Source organism: Littorina saxatilis, linkage group LG2, assembly GCF_037325665.1.
Source record: "Littorina saxatilis isolate snail1 linkage group LG2, US_GU_Lsax_2.0, whole genome shotgun sequence".
NCBI lineage: Eukaryota > Metazoa > Mollusca > Gastropoda > Littorinimorpha > Littorinidae > Littorina > Littorina saxatilis.
Window position 1 is genome coordinate 18,280,883 of NC_090246.1, and position 19,283 is coordinate 18,300,165.

Below are 19,283 nucleotides of genomic sequence, written 5' to 3' on the forward strand. Positions count from 1 at the left end.
AGGTAGTGACTACAAGAGAGAGAGTTGACTGACCTCCAGGCATGACCTGACCGCAGTCCTGCAGCGTGAGAGAGGTCAAGCTATTCTCGGTGTCCACCCTGACCACCCCGTAACTCAGACCCTGCATGGACAGGATGCCCCGTCCTGTGGCGCTGCTACTGGTCTTGCCCGGCCTGAAACAACACAGCAACAATATACATCATCCTTATCTCATCCATTACAGTGGAACCCCCCTTTTACAAGTAGAAGTGTGGACAACAAGTGTAAATAAAATGTGTACTCTGATTCTCCCAGGCCTACAACAAAGCATCACGTTTAAGACTATGTAAACTGTACCTGCGAATGGAGACAGTGAGCGCCTCGCAGGAGCTGGCACAGGGACAGATGGCCTCTGGTCGCAGACCCTTGGACTGGAAAGCACTTAGGAATGAATCACATGACGTCAGGGACCCTGTAACACACCACATGATTCTCCGTGCAAAAGGCCACCATTTTCATCACAAACAAAAATCACACACATGCAGCTTTTTAAGCAGAAAGTTTGCAAGGAGTGTACAGTGGTATCCTATTCCCTCGGAAACTGCTATAAGAGTGTACAGTGGTATCCTATTCCCTTGGAAACTGCTATAGGAGTGTACAGTGGTATCCTATTCCCTCTGAAACTGCTATAGGAGTGTACAGTGGTATCCTATTCCCTCTGAAACTGCTATAAGAGTGTACAGTGGTATCCTATTCTCTCGGAAACTGCTATAGGAGTGTACAGTGGTATCCTATTCCCTCGGAAACTGCTATAAGAGTGTACAGTGGTATCCTATTCCCTCTGAAACTGCTATAGGAGTGTACAGTGGTATCCTATTCCCTCCGAAACTGCTATAAGAGTGTACAGTGGTATCCTATTCCCTCCGAAACTGCTATAGGAGTGTACAGTGGTATCCTATTCCCTCCGAAACTGCTATAAGAGTGTACAGTGGTATCCTATTCCCTCCGAAAGTGCTATAGGAGTGTACAGTGGTATCCTATTCCCTCCGAAACTGCTATAAGAGTGTACAGTGGTATCCTATTCCCTCGGAAACTGCTATAGGAGTGTACAGTGGTATCCTATTCCCTCCGAAACTGCTATAGGAATGTACAGTGGTATCCTATTCCCTCCGAAACTGCTATAAGAGTGTACAGTGGTATCCTATTCCCTCGGAAACTGCTATAGGAGTGTACAGTGGTATCCTATTCCCTCTGAAAGTGCTATAGGAGTGTACAGTGGTATCCTATTCCCTCTGAAAGTGCTATAGGAGTGTACAGTGGTATCCTATTCCCTCTGAAACTGCTATAAGAGTGTACAGTGGTATCCTATTCCCTCCGAAACTGCTATAGGAGTGTACAGTGGTATCCTATTCCCTCAGAAACTGCTATAGGAGTGTACAGTGGTATCCTATTCCCTCGGAAACTGCTATAGGAGTGTACAGTGGTATCCTATTCCCTCGGAAACTGCTATAGGAGTGTACAGTGGTATCCTATTCCCTCCAAAACTGCTATAGGAATGTACAGTGGTATCCTATTCCCTCGGAAACTGCTATAGGAGTGTACAGTGGTATCCTATTCCCTCCGAAACTGCTATAGGAATGTACAGTGGTATCCTATTCCCTCAGAAACTGCTATAGGAGGGTACAGTGGTATCCTATTCCCTCTGAAAGTGCTATAGGAGGGTACAGTGGTATCCTATTCCCTCCGAAACTGCTATAGGAGTGTACAGTGGTATCCTATTCCCTCAGAAACTGCTATAGGAGTGTACAGTGGTATCCTATTCCCTCCAAAAGTGCTATAGGAGGGTACAGTGGTATCCTATTCCCTCCGAAACTGCTATAAGAGTGTACAGTGGTATCCTATTCCCTCTGAAAGTGCTATAGGAGTGTACAGTGGTATCCTATTCCCTCTGAAAGTGCTATAGGAGTGTACAGTGGTATCCTATTCCCTCCGAAAGTGCTATAGGAGTGTACAGTGGTATCCTATTCCCTCCAAAAGTGCTATAGGAGTGTACAGTGGTATCCTATTCCCTCTGAAACTGCTATAAGAGTGTACAGTGGTATCCTATTCCCTCCGAAACTGCTATAGGAATGTACAGTGGTATCCTATTCCCTCAGAAACTGCTATAGGAGTGTACAGTGGTATCCTATTCCCTCCGAAAGTGCTATAGGAGTGTACAGTGGTATCCTATTCCTTCCGAAACTGCTATAGGAGTGTACAGTGGTATCCTATTCCCTCCGAAAGTGCTATAGGAGTGTACAGTGGTATCCTATTCCCTCAGAAACTGCTATAAAAGTGTACAGTGGTATCCTATTCCCTCCGAAAGTGCTATAGGAGTGTACAGTGGTATCCTATTCCCTCAGAAACTGCTATAAAAGTGTACAGTGGTATCCTATTCCCTCCGAAAGTGCTATAGGAGTGTACAGTGGTATCCTATTCCCTCCGAAAGTGCTATAGGAGTGTACAGTGGTATCCTATTCCCTCCAAAAGTGCTATAGGAGTGTACAGTGGTATCCTATTCCCTCCGAAAGTGCTATAGGAGTGTACAGTGGTATCCTATTCCCTCAGAAACTGCTATAGGAGTGTACAGTGGTATCCTATTCCCTCCAAAAGTGCTATAAGAGTGTACAGTGGTATCCTATTCCCTCGGAAACTGCTATAGGAGTGTACAGTGGTATCCTATTCCCTCAGAAACTGCTATAGGAGTGTACAGTGGTATCCTATTCCCTCTGAAACTGCTATAAGAGTGTACAGTGGTATCCTATTCCCTCCGAAACTGCTATAGGAATGTACAGTGGTATCCTATTCCCTCTGAAAGTGCTATAGGAGTGTACAGTGGTATCCTATTCCCTCCGAAACTGCTATAAGAGTGTACAGTGGTATCCTATTCCCTCGGAAACTGCTATAGGAGTGTACAGTGGTATCCTATTCCCTCCGAAAGTGCTATAGGAGGGTACAGTGGTATCTTATTCCCTCCGAAAGTGCTATAGGAGTGTACAGTGGTATCCTATTCCCTCCGAAAGTGCTATAGGAGTGTACAGTGGTATCCTATTCCCTCCAAAAGTGCTATAGGAGTGTACAGTGGTATCCTATTCCCTCCGAAAGTGCTATAGGAGTGTACAGTGGTATCCTATTCCCTCCAAAAGTGCTATAGGAGTGTACAGTGGTATCCTATTCCCTCCGAAACTGCTATAAGAGTGTACAGTGGTATCCTATTCCCTCCAAAAGTGCTATAGGAGGGTACAGTGGTATCCTATTCCCTCGGAAAGTGCTATAGGAGTGTACAGTGGTATCCTATTCCCTCCAAAAGTGCTATAGGAGTGTACAGTGGTATCCTATTCCCTCCGAAAGTGCTATAGGAGTGTACAGTGGTATCCTATTCCTTCCGAAACTGCTATAGGAATGTACAGTGGTATCCTATTCCCTCGGAAACTGCTATAGGAGTGTACAGTGGTATCCTATTCCCTCTGAAAGTGCTATAGGAGTGTACAGTGGTATCCTATTCCCTCTGAAACTGCTATAAGAGTGTACAGTGGTATCCTATTCCCTCGGAAACTGCTATAGGAGTGTACAGTGGTATCCTATTCCCTCTGAAACTGCTATAGGAGTGTACAGTGGTATCCTATTCCCTCTGAAACTGCTATAAGAGTGTACAGTGGTATCCTATTCCCTCCGAAACTGCTATAGGAGTGTACAGTGGTATCCTATTCCCTCCGAAACTGCTATAGGAGTGTACAGTGGTATCCTATTCCCTCCGAAACTGCTATAGGTCTTCTTTCAGTGGTATCCTATTCCCTCTGAAACTGCAATAGGTCTTCTTTTCGTTCGTTCCCTTCAGACATCCACTCCTGTGGCACGCATGATTGCTGCCGTCTTCTTTAGGGCCGCCAGGTTGCCAAACAGCTTCTCCTACAGAGGGGTCTCATCCGGCCAAGCCGAACGTCTTTTTTCCCCTTGCAGCCGGCATTTTTGTAGTAGGTGTTATGGTTAATATTAGGTGGTGAACTTCTGTTCTGTTCAGGGGAGAATGGGTAGCAGTGGAAGCAAGCCGAATGTAAGTGCTACCTGCTACCTGTGGGCAGTCAAAGCCAATCAACAATTTCTATAACAAGACAATGAGGTGAGAGAAAGGCAATAATTAGTGTACAAAGAGAGTGAAACAGGTAACTCACAATGGTTGGCCCTTGCAATAATGACTGAACAAAGAGCTTGAATAATTCCTGTGAAATGGATAACTCAGAATGGTTGGCCCTTGCAATAATGACTGAACAAAGAGCTTGAATAATTCCTGTGAAATGGATAACTCAGAATGGTTGGCCCTTGCAATAATGACTGAACAAAGAGCTTGAATAATTCCTGTGAAATGGATAACTCAGAATGGTTGGCCCTTGCAATAATGACTGAACAAAGAGCTTGAATAATTCCTGTGAAATGGATAACTCAGAATGGTTGGCCCTTGCAATAATGACTGAACAAAGAGCTTGAATAATTCCTGTGAAATGGATAACTCAGAATGGTTGGCCCTTGCAATAATGACTGAACAAAGAGCTTGAATAATTCCTGTGAAATGGATAACTCACAATGGTTGGCCCTTGCAATAATGACTGAACAAAGAGCTTGAATAATTCCTGTGAAATGGATAACTCAGAATGGTTGGCCCTTGCAATAATGACTGAACAAAGAGCTTGAATAATTCCTGTGAAATGGATAACTCAGAATGGTTGGCCCTTGCAATAATGACTGAACAAAGAGCTTGAATAATTCCTGTGAAATGGATAACTCAGAATGGTTGGCCCTTGCAATAATGACTGAACAAAGAGCTTGAATAATTCCTGTGAAATGGATAACTCACAAGGGTTGGCCCCATCAGCTATAAGCAGCAAGCGGAGAGAGGCGAAGCTGATGTCCTTGTGGTCCTTCTGAGCCAGCAGCCCCCAGTGCATGTCTCGCGACTTCACCACCGCCACTGACGCTAAACACACACACACACACTTCAACTCTGTAACACTTCATCATTGATCATATACAAGTGCGAAGAAGATAAGGCTATTGATATATATAAATGCTCCCATACTCTCAATAGTATGAAGGATAAGATTTTATATAGTCCTGTGAGGTTACCCTCATGGAAATTCGGGCTGCTTTCTCTCGGGGAAAATTGAGCTGCCATACAGTACGGCACTATAAAACAGACACTGAAATCACCATTTTTTCCATCCACATACTCGGTTGAAAACTAACCACTGCAATGCTTCAATAACAATTAAGACAGTGTCTTTCATCTACTTGCAGAATGTTGTTCTACACACACACACACACACACACACACACACACACACACACACACACACACACACACACACACACACACACACACACACACACACACACACACACACACACACACACACACACACACACACACACACACACACACACACACACACACACACACACACACACACACACACACACACACACACACACACACACACACACACACACACACACACACACACACACACACACACACACACACACACACACACACACACACACACACACACACACACACACACACACACACACACACACACACACACACACACACACACACACACACACACACACACACACACACACACACACACACACACACACACACACACACACACACACACACACACACACACACACACACACACACACACACACACACACACACACACACACACACACACACACACACACACACACACACACACACACACACACACACACACACACACACACACACACACACACACACACACACACACACACACACACACACACACACACACACACACACACACACACACACACACACACACACACACACACACACACACACACACACACACACACACACACACACACACACACACACACACACACACACACACACACACACACACACACACACACACACACACACACACACACACACTCACACACACACACACACCGAAAAGAAAAAAACAGAAAAACAGCCAGACAAGTTGAGTTACCTTTGTACTTGGTGACCATCTTCATCCATGATGCCGGGTCCACCTTCATCAGGGAGTAGGGAATAAATATTGTGTGCATTCCGTTGAAGACACTCTGCAACAAACAAGGCATCCATCTTTATTGTCAATACAAAAAACATGAACAAACCAAGCAACTATCCTTACTTACCACTTCACAGTAGAAAAATTTAAAAGAAATTAAATCAAATAAGCAAACAAATGTGCTTGCGACAGCCTTTTAAAGTCAAACCAGAGCAGATATCAGTGCATTTTGCTGCTATTTAAAGCACAAATGCATGTGCATAACTTTTCTTCCTCTTTATGAACCACACAACATGAAAATTTGATGCTTGTGTTTGACGTGAAGAGTCACTGGCTACTTACACAAAGAATACCATGCCACAATCCAACATCTCTTTTGAAGTCCAGGACACACACCATCACCTCTCCTGAAAGTGAAAAATTAAAACAACTTTTAGAATATTGTTCCAGCAATGTATACTTAGGTAATAAACCAGTTCAGGTTTGGCCTGATAATGAAATCTTTGCTACAAAAGCCTGATATCAATTGGGCTAAGTTGACTTCCCGAAGTCTACTTCATGAAGTTAGCCGCACGAAGCTTTGGCACTGAATTTTTCGTAAAAAGACTTTGCGAAGTTTTTGCGAAGTCAACTTCAGCTCACTGAAGGAAGGCCTTCGCACTGAAGTGTATGAAGACAAAAATCAGAGACCTAAACTCTCAAGTAAAACTCAAAACGGATGAAGTGATTATTTCAAAAACTGACTACTTTGAGCTAAACTTTTTTACTGCACTATGACTGATTGTGATTAGAAATGGGTGAAGATGGAGATGACAAAGGAGAGAGCTCAAATGTGTATGTGGGGCAGGTGTATGTGGGGCAGGGGAGGGAGAGAGAGGGTTGGGGAAGAGAGAGGGAGGTAAACACAGAGAGAGAGAGAAATATACAGAGAGGGAAATGTAGAGAGAGTGAGGGAGAGGAGAGGGTGGGGGGGGGGGGGAGGGAGAGAGAGAGGGAGAGAAAGGAAAAGAAAGATAGAGAAAGATAGACTGACAGAGAGTCTGGAGTCTGGATGGTTTATTGATTAAGCCTTGGGCCCATTTCAATTCTGGGTGTACAAAGTTTCAAAATTACATGCTTCATGAATAATAATCATAATAATAATCATCATCATCATAATGACAGTCGACATGACGACAGTGAAAACAGGCATTTACAACAGCAAAACGTTTGAAAAAGGACAGTAATGCATCAACACAAAATCCAGTCTGTCACACTTCACTCATGTCTCTCTGTCATCCTTCCATCCATCCATCCATCCATCCATCCATCCATCCATCCATCCATCCATCCATCCATCCATCCAACCATCCATCCATCCATCCTTCCATCCATCTCATGTCCCTCTGTCATCCATCCATCTAATCATCCGTCAGACTGACAGAGAGTGACAGACAGAGACAGAAAGATAGACAGAGAGAAAGGTCAGGACACAACTGAAATTGTTACAACACAAATTGGGTAGTCCCTTTTACCTTCAGTGTAGTTAGCAGCGACAGTGAGTGTGCGGCAGTGACACAACATGGTGTTGCGTGTGGTAGTGATACCCACTGTACTCCCATCCTTGTTCAGAGCGTACTGAAATATAATCACACATTTTGAAAAATAATCACACATTCTTTGAATAAGAAAAGCAGATTCTCTCTATGACACCCCTTCGTCCTTATTTAGACCTGATTTTCTCAGATTTGCCAGGTCTTAAAAAGAGGCTTCCACTGTATATGATTCAAAAATATTTGCTGTTCTACCCACATACAATAATGTTCAAACCAGCACGGTTGGCCTAGTGGGAAGGCGTCCGCCCCGTGATCGGGAGGTCGTGGGTTCGAACCCCGGCCGGGTCATACCTAAGACTTTAAAATTGGCAATCTAGTGGCTGCTCCGCCTGGCGTCTGGCATTATGGGGTTAGTGCTAGGACTGGTTGGTCCGGTGTCAGAATAATGTGACTGGGTGAGACATGAAGCCTGTGCTGCGACTTCTGTCTTGTGTGTGGCGCACGTTATATGTCAAAGCAGCACCGCCCTGATATGGCCCTTCGTGGTCGGCTGGGCGTTAAGCAAACAAACAAACAAACAAACAAATAATGTTCAAGATAACGTTGCTTTTTCCTACCATAATTGCCTCAAACTTGATCCTCATGAGACCTGACATATCATTTCATTTAGTTATTCTATCCTAAAAATATCCAAGAAACAAACACATTTCCTAAATTTTTATCTCTGTAAGATGTGTCTGCCCAAGCTTGCATTTGATCCATGAATATTTCCTCTCACCTCGATATAGGCGGGCACATCTTCAGACATCCGAGGTGGGGGCTGCCAGTCCTTGGGCGGCTTGCTGAGGTTTTCTGTGACGAACCAGTTCAACCTTGGCCAACCTGCAACCACAAGCACACCTGTAACACTCCACTCTCCATCATAATACCAGTGATACTTGCTTCTTTTGCAACCACAAGCACACCTGTAACACTCCACTCTCCATCATAATACCAGTGATACTTGCTTCTTTGTCTACACTTCATTGGGTGTATTCCTTTTTACAAGATCGGCACATAAAACATCTTGCTTTCTTCAACAGAAATCTTAACTGCTTCTGACAAAACCTATTGGATAGGATAAATGTATTTTTCAAAGCTGAGAGCATTCTTTTCAGTCTGCTGACAGAAGCCTTTGTCATGTGGCTAGCTGCACACTTACTTAACATGGCTGCAAACTTCTCTTCAGGAATCTGTATACTACCCCGAAAAAATCTTTAGCCGTACGAATAACTGCACACCCTGCGTTAACTTCAACTCCTTATTCCTGGTATAAAAACAAGCACAAAACACAACACGCACATACACACAAACACACGCAAACAACAAGAATAAATGAGAACAAAAACAAACATACTTTAGGCAGTCAATTACTGAAGAAGCCCTTAGCAAGAATACCGTACTTTCCGGGTCATAAGGCGCGACTTTTTTCCTCAAGTTCGACCCCTGCGTCTTGTATAACGAAGCGCCTAATCCGTGTATGAAATACGAAAAAAATCAAAGAGACCGCTTGAGTACCAGTCAAACAACTTGTGATAATGCATGTTTCAGCTACTAGGTACTGCCCTGCCTTTGATCTGGCCGCACACACAGATTTCCACTCTGTTAAACTCGGTCACTGACCGGTCACTGACCCCGGTGCAGGAAGTGTTTCCTCTCTCAGATATGACAGGGGAACCACCTCTCATGGCAAAAACTGGGTCATTGACCCCTGGGAAGAAGGTCGTGTCTATAAACAAAGCCACCCAGCTATCACAATGCCTTTGATCAAGCCGCACACACAGAGCACACATATTTTCACTCAGTTAAAGTCGGTCACTGACCGGTCACTGACCCCGGTGTAGGAAGTGTTTCCTCTCTCAGATATGACAGGGGAACCACCTCTCATGGCAAAAACTGGGTCATTTTGGTGCGCCCTATCGGCCCCCTGCGTCCAATGGGTGACTGGATTACAAGTCTTGTATAACGAAGCGCCTTGTCACCCGGAAAGTACGGTAAATAAAATTAAAAAAATCACTTATTTGAGGCATCTAATGACTGAGATAGCCCTGACCTTTGAATGTGATGACCTCGCCACTGCTTGACTTGGGCAGGCCCTTGTAGCAGTTCTCCGAGGTGAGGGCCCAGCACACATTGAGGCTGCCCAGCAGGAACCCCACGCCCTGACCTCCCGCGTCCTGCAACACATGTATACATACAAGTCAACAGCCCGTCATACATTTACTGTGAAGAGTACAGTGAAACTCACCCTTTAAGACCCTCCAATTTGAGACTCCCTCCTTTTTACATTTAGTCAAGTTTTGACTAAATGTTTTAACATAGAGGGGGAATCGAGACGAGGGTCGTGGTGTATGTGTGTCTGTGTCTGTGTGTGTGTCTGTGTGTGTGTGTGTGTGTCTGTGTAGAGCGATTCAGAGTAAACTACTGGACCGATCTTTATGAAATTTTACATGAGAGTTCCTGAGTATGATATCCCCAGACGTTTTTTTCTTTTTTTTCGATAAATGTCTTTGATGACGTCATATCCGGCTTTTTGTAAAAGTTGAGGCGGCACTGTCACACCTTGTAAAGCAATCTTCGACGAAGGCCGGACTTTGGTATTGCATTTCAGCTTGGTGGCTTAAAAATTAATTAATGACTTTGATCATTAAAAATCTGAAAATTGTAATTACCTTTTTTTTTCTATATAAAACGATCCAAATTTACGTTCAGCTTATTTTTCATCATTTCCTGATTCAAAAAACATATAAATATGTTATATTCGGATTAAAAACACGCTCAGAAAGTTAAAACGAAGAGAGGTACAGAAAAGCGTGATTTGCACATCAGCGAAACCACTACCGCGCTAAACAGGCTCGTCAGTTTCACTGCGTTTTGCACGAGCGGTGGACTACGGTCATTGTGAAAAAATGCAGTGCGTTCAGTTTCATTCTGTGAGTTCCACAGCTTGACTAAATGTAGTAATTTCGCCTTACCCTGTTAAGACTTTGTTTTCTCAGACTTTCTGTTCATAACCTCTGACTCCCTCCTTTTTAAGACCCGATTTTTTCAGATTTGTAGATGTCTTATCAATCAATCAATATCAATATGAGGCTTATATCGCGCATATTCCGTGGGTACAGTTCTAGGCGCTCTGCAGTGATGCCGTGTGAGATGAAATTTTATACGGCCAGTAATTGCAGCCATTTCGGCGCATATTTACCTTTCACGGCCTATTATTCCAATTCACACGGGTATAGGTAGACAATTATTAACTGTGCCTAAGCAATTTTGCCAGGAAAGACCCTCTTGTCAATCGTGGGATCTTTAACGTGCACACCTAATGTAGTGTACACGGGGGGGAGTTCGGACACCGAAGAGAGTCTGCACACAAAGTTGACTCTGAAATAAATTTCCGCCGAACCTGGGATCGAACTCACACTGACAGCGGCCAACTGAATACAAATCCAGCGCGCTACCAACTGAGCTATATCCCCGCCCTAATAGGGGGGGTTTCTACTGTAAGAGTTTTGAAGTTAAAAAAAAAGACAACTAGTCTAGCGGTGTTTGTTCTCAGGCCTAGGTTCTTGAGTCACTGACGCTCTGATCCCTGGTCAGTCGACTGCCAATAGTTTTGACCTTTAGGTCTCTTGACAGAACAATGTTTCTGGTAGCCATAATAATTAGAGTTAGACCTATACATATTTTCAGTCCAGGTCCAACCAACCAGTTGTTCTCTGAATCTGAGAAGACTTGTTGAAAAATTGAAAGTCCATCTGTATGTACTCACATGAGCCACTCCGACCCGTTTGGACAAGGGCACCTCCACCGGGACCGGCACAACACCAGCCAGGACACAGCCGTAGAACGCACAGATGAAGGAGATGGGGTCGTTGTTGGGATACACCAGGGCTACCTGTACAAGCAGAGAGCCATCATTAGTAATTAGTATAACATAGTAATCAGTGCTCATTAGTGTGATGAAAGGTCTAAGCAAAGAAATGCAAACTTACTTTGGGCTGACTGTAAGCCATCAATGCAGACACCAAGAAGATGTCTTTAAATCAAGAGTAGCAAGATGCTCAGAATTTATTGTAGACCATTCCTATTGGTCCTCAACCATCCCAAATCACAAGACATTTATTGCTGGAAGACCTTGTGAGGACAGTTTGACCGCTTTGTGTGAGTGTGTAAATGCACACGTTCATGCATGAGTATGTCTTGACTTATTCCTGCAGACAGGCAAATGTGTGCATACCTGTGCTCCCCCACTCTGTGAGAGAATGGGGCCAGTTGTATAGAACAACCGTGCAATTACCATCCTGAAAAATTCAGGGACAGTCTGACAAAAAAAATTTGAAGAAATTTACCAAAACTGGTTTCTGTTGCGTTTTCTTTTTGTCTTGATGAACAAACGTGCAAGTATTTTCTCCACTATGCAACCAATTATGAACCAATGCCATTTTACTCTTAACGAAGATCACAAAGAGAACATGAACCTACCCTGTCTCCTTGCCTGATGACAGCCTCCCCTCCTTTCTGTCCCACTTTGTGCAGCAGGCAGAACGCGATCTTCTGAGCACGACTCAGCAGCTTGCCTGAAACACATAGAGGCCTGGATCAAAACCAGCTCACTCCTTTTAGTCTAGAGCATTAGACACGGAGGAATTCCCTGTGGGCACACACGGGTGGAGTTCTAGAAAGCACTCTTAAGAATTTCTCTTTCACACCTTAAGTACTGAACTGAAACATAGCATGGTCAAAGGCCGATTCTCTCGCTGCAAAGACAATCTTGTACTTTACAATGACAGATGTAGATTATTGACATTACTCGGGAGATTCAACCGAACATATCAATTAACACAAGAAAAGAAAACATACCAACATAAAAACTGACACTTCTTCTTTTTCTATCAGTAAGGATTATTTAGACAAAATACACGAAATTCGATACCTCTCACTAACTTTTGATCAAAAGGACCAACAGTGTTTCCCAAGCATATATATATCACAACCTTCTTACGAAGCTCTTAGATATTAGTTCCCTCTGAATCGTCTAGAGACCATCTTTGATGTATCCCTTATTTCCAAGACTACATATCAAATGACAACGTTCAACAGACGTCTGACAAAAGATTGAAAAGAAAGCAGAACACTGGGTGGCCGAGTGGTAACGCACTTGCGCTCGGAAGCGAGAGGTTGCGAGTTCGACCCTGGGTCAGGGCGTTAGCAATTTTCTCCCCCACTTTCCTAACCTAGGTGGTGGGTTCAAGTGCTAGTCTTTTGGATGAGACGAAAAACCGAGGTCCCTTCGTGTATACTACATTGGGGTGTGCACGTTAAAGATCCCACGATTGACAAAAGGGTCTTTCCTGGCAAAATTGTAGAGGCATAGATAAAAAATGTCCACCAAAATACCCGTGTGACTTGGAATAATAGGCCGTGAAAAGTAGGATGTGCACCGAAATGGCTGCGATCTGCTGGTCGATGTGAATGCGTGATGTATTGTGCAAAAAATTCCATCTCACACGGCATAAATAGATCCCTGCGCCTTGAGTCCGAGTCTGGAGATACGCGCGCGATATAAGACTTTATATAACAAGACTGAACTAACCATAGGAAAGGTTGAGGGAGGGTTTTCCACTGGGGTCCAGCACAGTGATGGCATTGGCCTTGTAAGTGGAGGACCCATACCGCTGTAGAGCTGCCTCTAGGTTGCGTGGCAAGCCTGATGGTATCTGAACACAGTAAACATGAAGCATTTCAACGTTGTGCCCACAAAATGCTGCATTTGACACAAAGTTTGTTCTGTTACTTGGAAGTTAACAGATCTGCTAGTAGTCCACAGAGTTAACTCACTAACAAATGTATCCAAGACCGTGTCTTAATACACCTGGCCATGCTGAATTGTACAATATGTTTCAGATTGCTCCAAAACAACCACAAAATGAGACTGAAGATAACAGAAAGGTGTTTCAAAAAGCACAGTTAATATTAATTTAGTTATTCATGGTGCTCACGAAGCATATTTAAGGGGAGGTGGGCCAGTGCACTACCTTTTTTTTAATTTTGAATGTTTTATTGTGTCTGAATGTTATTTTATGAAAGAAATGAACAAATGATGACAAAGAATAGTCACTTTTTGTATTTTCGGTTGCTGGTTTTTGTTTTACGCGACAAAAACAGTCAAAATACAGACAAAAGTGGAGTACAGGAGATACACGGATTTTCATCAGATGTGATTGTCACACTTCTAATTATTGTTTTATTTTATCCTTCTGGGTATGCTCTAGGGGATTACGAAGCAGATCTTGTTTATTATATTTATATTTGGAGTTAGGAACACTTCTTTGTTACAACTGTCAAACTTTAGGGTAACGCTTGCGAAATTATTTTTTGAAATAATCTGGATATGACTATAATAAAATTTCAGCAAAATCCCTTCGTAATCCCCCAGAATGTTGTATTCTGCACAAACTACAAAAGAAAATATTGCTCTAGCTAAATTACAGCCAGAGAAATCGCGTAACCCAAGACGTAACCGTAGGCAAAATGGCTGAACTGAGAAAAACGACATTGAAGATTGAACACCACAGAAACACTATTGAAACAGACACACAAGGACAAAACTGTGTTATGAATGAACAGCTTAGTTTATTTGAATTGCAAACTACTTAGCCTTTAGCACGCCAGCAGAGAATTTATGCGTCCATCCCTTCTTTCCCTCTGTCAACCAGCATGGGGATACTGCCCCAGCGCTAAACGTGTATCAATGACCCGATTCTCGTTTGTATTTGCATGCGAGAATAACGGTATTTTTAACGGTAACTTACTTGAGCCAAAACGAGACTTATTTCCTTCCGTTATCTCGTCGATGTGTTGGTTTCCTCGAAGTTTTCTGCTTTTGTTTTTACATCGATACAGTACTTTGGTGCTTCGACAAGCAAGATGGAGGATGATGAGTTTGAAACTTTCGTTTGATTGTTTTTTGACAACAAATCGTACGTGGAATCTGAACGATTGACTGAGGAAGCTCTTCGCAATGAACTGTGTATCGCGGTGAAGAAAATGACACAGTTCGTCAAGACAGTGACGGAATTTACGAAAGTGCAGATTGATACAAACAGTTGCTGATCCAGTTTCGTTCGGGAAATGGCAGGCCCAGCAAACATTACCGATAATCTGACTGATGTTGGATACTTTCTCCTGTTTTTGTTTTTTTTGCGTAGCAAATGCTCAACTTGCTTGTCGAGGAGATACTGCACAGAAACTGACTCAAATTCAGCGCAAAGCAAGCCAGTGCCGAGACGTAAAAAGTGTGCTGCATGGCGTGTTCGGAAATGGCGACCTGTGGATCTGCGTGGAGATCAAAGCTTTCCTCTGTATCGGAAACACCGACAGAATCCAAACTTTGGCCTAGTACCAGCGGAACTACTTGTTGTTGCTAACCGAACTAATAAAGACATTGTCCTCTTTCTTATTTCGAGCCATTGTTATCGTATCAAAGGTTGTTTCTCAAGGAAAAATTCGCTTTCGGTTGTCACCGATCGTTTGATGTGTAACCAGGATGATGTAAAACCGAGTGAACTTCGGGTGTTCCCGTCATGGCCGAGAGTCTCTTCGGTAGTTTCCGTATGCAAAATTCGTAAGCTGAGCATGCGCACTCACAAAGTAAACTGGTTCCCGATTTCGGTTTATGAAACGAACCAATGGATGTCGAGTACCTTCCAAATAAGGATATTTCCGTTCGATTACGATTGCTGCCTTTGCAACGGACAAGTGGCTGAGTGAATGGAACATTCATCAAAACACTGATGTCATGTTATAGGTCAAGAGCTGCTGCGCAGTTTCGTATGTTGTGAATGCACTGTTTTGCTGAGGACAAAGCCGTAACTAGCCTTTGAAATGAGACAATTTTTGGCGGGGGAATATCGACTACAGAAGACAATCAATGCCACACATGTTCACATTTTGTCTTTATTGACAGATAAATAGGACACTTTTGACAAAAACACCGACACACATGGATGATAGGTATGTTATGGAAACATAATCTGCTAAAATACCCAAAACAGTGTTTTGAACGATTTGGTCAATTTTGCACTGGCCCACCTGCCCTTAAGTGAACTGTGGCATATAAATCTTAACCAAACTATCATGAAGACTTTGTACTTCACATTCTTTCTGAGTTTCAATATTGAGAGACAATAATAATAATTACACGAATGAAAGCTTGGGTGAACTTGACTCCAACTGGGAACTCTGGACATAAAAGTGTAAAGCGCTGAAATGAAAGTCTCTACAAATGAAAGTACAAACTGACCACAAGGGGTTCTCCCAGGACAGGGGTCAGCTCGCTGCCTTCTGGTTTGGGGGCGTTCGGGTCCACTGTGGGGGCTGCAAAACCACCGTGTCAACATCACGATTAGGACAAAACACAAATTCACTGGAACCTCTCTTTTAAGACCCACTTCATTATAACACTTCCTCTATATTTACACATGATGCTTCCATTTGAAACTTCGAGGTTGTCATCGTGGATTGACGGCCGACCAAAGCTAATTGAAGCCCGACGGAGCGAAGCGACGGAGGGCTTCAATTAGACTTTGGGAGGGCGTCAATCCACGATGAAGACCTCGAAGTTTCAAATGGAAGCATGTTAATGTTATTGTAATTCAATCTGACGACGATCTCTTTCCTGCTTTCATGCGATGGTAAACAGACAGAATTGGTTCTGTTCTGTTCACACACTACTTTCAGTCCACCTACCTGCAAGGGTCAAGTCCCAAGAAATATGTCTCTGTATTCCTATCTTATCACTCTGCTCCTGTTTTGTTTTCTTTCACATACATTTTCCCTTCTTTTTTGACGGGTTTCTGGACAGCAAACTCTAAAACAAATTCTTTTCATCACAAAAGCGATCTTTGGAAATGACTGACGTAGTCCGGAAGAATTCATGCATCAACTTACGTCACGTATTCGACGTCATCACTTCGCATACCTTATGGTCTCGGTATTTCGTTGGCCTTCATATTTCCTACTTGTAAAATGACCCTCAAAGCTAACCGAGACTAGTTGAGGTTGTATCAATGCGCCTCGCCAGCAGGTGGTTAATCGCTTTTTTAGCGAGTGGTTATCGACAATTAATGACTGGTAATTTTTGATGAGTTGGGGCATTCTGACCAATCACAGGATCTGTTTCATTAAAACGCCAACTTGATTGAATTACAATAATGTGTACCTCCATTTTAAGACTCGCCCTCTTTTAAAACCTACATTTCTCACATTGTAGGAGGTCTTAAAACTGGGGCAATAAAAACACAATAAAAACACACGAAAACTATACACAGAGGCATGTGAAGTATGAAAACTGCCTTCACAATTCTCAACCACTGCTTTCTTGGTTGAAATTTGAAGACTTTAAATTTCTTCTGAACCCATCTACCATAACAATTATGGGATTGCCCGAATTCTAGCTTCAGGTAACGCACAACCAAGCAGCCGAACAAATTCAGCCAATACATACAATGAAATTCAGCATATGTGGATATACAGTGATACCGTAGCCTAAAGTATGATTTTCATTTTGCGAACAACACTCCACCCTGCATTCAATCCACCATCACATCACAAAGCAGATCAAGCAAATTCCAGGGTACCAAGCAAGCACTTACTTTCCAAGGTAGTTTCAGCCTCGTCCACAAAGTACTCGGGTAAAGGTTTCCTCTTGGGCCGCTTGAGGGTGTTGAGCAGCTGCTGGATCTTGGCCGACACCTTGCCGTGGACCGGGGCTGCACAGGCAACACGTCACTCACACTGTCACTACACTGGCTGGCTTTTCAGTGAATTATACAGTGAGACTTACTCTATTGTCCGTATGCTTGGAAATTTAGGTCGCTTCCTCCCAGTGAAAAGCCAGCAGCAACAAGAGTCGCGCTACCCAGGTGTGTGGCTACCCTGGTGTGTGGCTACCCTGGTGTGTGGCTACCCTGGTGTGTGGCTACCCTGGTGTGTGGCTACCCAGGTGTGTGGCTACCCAGGTGTGTGGCTACCCAGGTGTGTGGCTACCCAGGTGTGTGGCTACCCTGGTGTGTGGCTACCCTGGTGTGTGGCTACCCTGGTGTGTGGCTACCCTGGTGTGTGTGTGTGTGCATTTAGGTGTAATCAGCCACCTGCACTAATGGCAGAATGACCCAAGGTCTTTTCTGTGCCACTGTGGTGACACGGGGGTGGGACATGGATACCGTCTCTGAGTCTGCACATAAAGTTGACTCGTGTCCGTCCCTGCCGGGATTCGAACCTGTGACCTTAGGATCACAAGTCCAGTGCTCTACCACCTGAGCTACCCGGCCCCCGAATCATACAGTGACTTACTTCTGCTTCTAAGTTCTATGGATTCCTCTGTACAGTCTCCTCCCTGTCTTTTAAAATGCTTTTTTCTGGGAAGAAGGGGATACGCTGACTGGCTACGTTACGATACTTTTGTGAGTTTCAAGTCAAAATGCCTTGCATAGAAACAAGGCACAGGATTGGCTGGGAAGATTGTAATACTTTTGAAAATTGCAAGTGAAAATGCCTTGCACAGAAACAAGGATGATTGTCTGGGAATATTTATATTTAGTCCAAATTAGATAACAGCTTAAAAAAATTAAAAAAAATAAAAAATTAAGGAATCCACAATTTCAAAATCAAATGATGTGTCTTTTTCTATCTGACACTTCGCATCAAAACATCTCCTTAATCAAAATAATTAAATTCTGCTTTAAACTGTTCTCTCAGAAGGCCTCTTTTCTATAAGATAATTTTGTTTGTCATGTGTTTATATCCTGATTCATCTTGCAGACGTCTTAAGACTTCAAGAGGTTAGTAAATGTTAAAATAAACTTGAGTTCAAATCTCCACAAACAATGCATTAATTTTTCAAAGCTAACATTTCTTAATGGCTTTTTTTTAATGCATATCTGCAAAAAAGGCACATCTGTTAACATGACAGAAGGAAAACAAATGCATCGGTGTTGCAAATAATCACACAGAAAACAGGCATGAGCGTAAAAACAAACCGGGACTGTTTGGTCAAAAATCATAACTTCAAAGCAAAAGCAAAAGGAACCATGCTGAAATATGCTGTTAAAAGTAAATCATTACAGTAAACTACTTTGAACACTGTGAAAAAAACGTAACTCTTACTAAAAATAGGAAAACCAATGTAACACTTAGCAAAGCATGCATCAACTTAAAAAGCAATTGCCAGAAATTAGTTCAACAAACAACTTTAATTCAAACAATTCAGCAACATAATAAAAATCGAGCAAAAATCAAACAAGCAACTGATTAAAATGTCTATAATTGACCCACTTTGGACAGCATGTGCCTAATACTAATAGGCCTGCAGCATCACTGAGACTGGCTAAAAATAGTACAAAGTGGTCGTGCCACAAATAGTAACTCCGGATGTCCCCAATTGAGCAGTTATTCATTTGGAACTTGGCAAGATAATTAAAAACAAATGAGAATGTTTCCTTCCTTACTGTGTAAACCATCTTGTACATCAACATAAATTTGAGCTCTGTAACTGTAAAAATTTCCAAACCGGTCATAATTTAGTGTGTGTGTTTTAGCA

At 43.0% G+C, this 19,283-nt stretch overlaps 1 protein-coding gene across 3 annotated transcripts in view; it reads right to left on the reverse strand.

Moving 5' to 3' along the window:
• Nucleotides 1–19,283, reverse strand: part of LOC138958369 (disco-interacting protein 2 homolog C-like) — a 122,110-nt gene that overhangs the window by 53,440 nt on the left and 49,387 nt on the right. For all 3 annotated transcript variants that reach the window (XM_070329489.1, XM_070329488.1, XM_070329487.1), the window contains exons 7-19: nt 17,338–17,454; nt 15,987–16,060; nt 13,278–13,401; nt 12,163–12,261; nt 11,454–11,575; nt 9,738–9,861; nt 8,424–8,527; nt 7,625–7,727; nt 6,453–6,517; nt 6,069–6,162; nt 4,871–4,990; nt 337–451; nt 34–173 (exon numbers count right to left, since the gene is read on the reverse strand). In XM_070329489.1, coding sequence (XP_070185590.1) covers nt 34–173; nt 337–451; nt 4,871–4,990; nt 6,069–6,162; nt 6,453–6,517; nt 7,625–7,727; nt 8,424–8,527; nt 9,738–9,861; nt 11,454–11,575; nt 12,163–12,261; nt 13,278–13,401; nt 15,987–16,060; nt 17,338–17,454 — 1,401 coding nt within the window. The remainder of the gene's footprint in view (nt 1–33; nt 174–336; nt 452–4,870; nt 4,991–6,068; nt 6,163–6,452; nt 6,518–7,624; nt 7,728–8,423; nt 8,528–9,737; nt 9,862–11,453; nt 11,576–12,162; nt 12,262–13,277; nt 13,402–15,986; nt 16,061–17,337; nt 17,455–19,283) is intronic.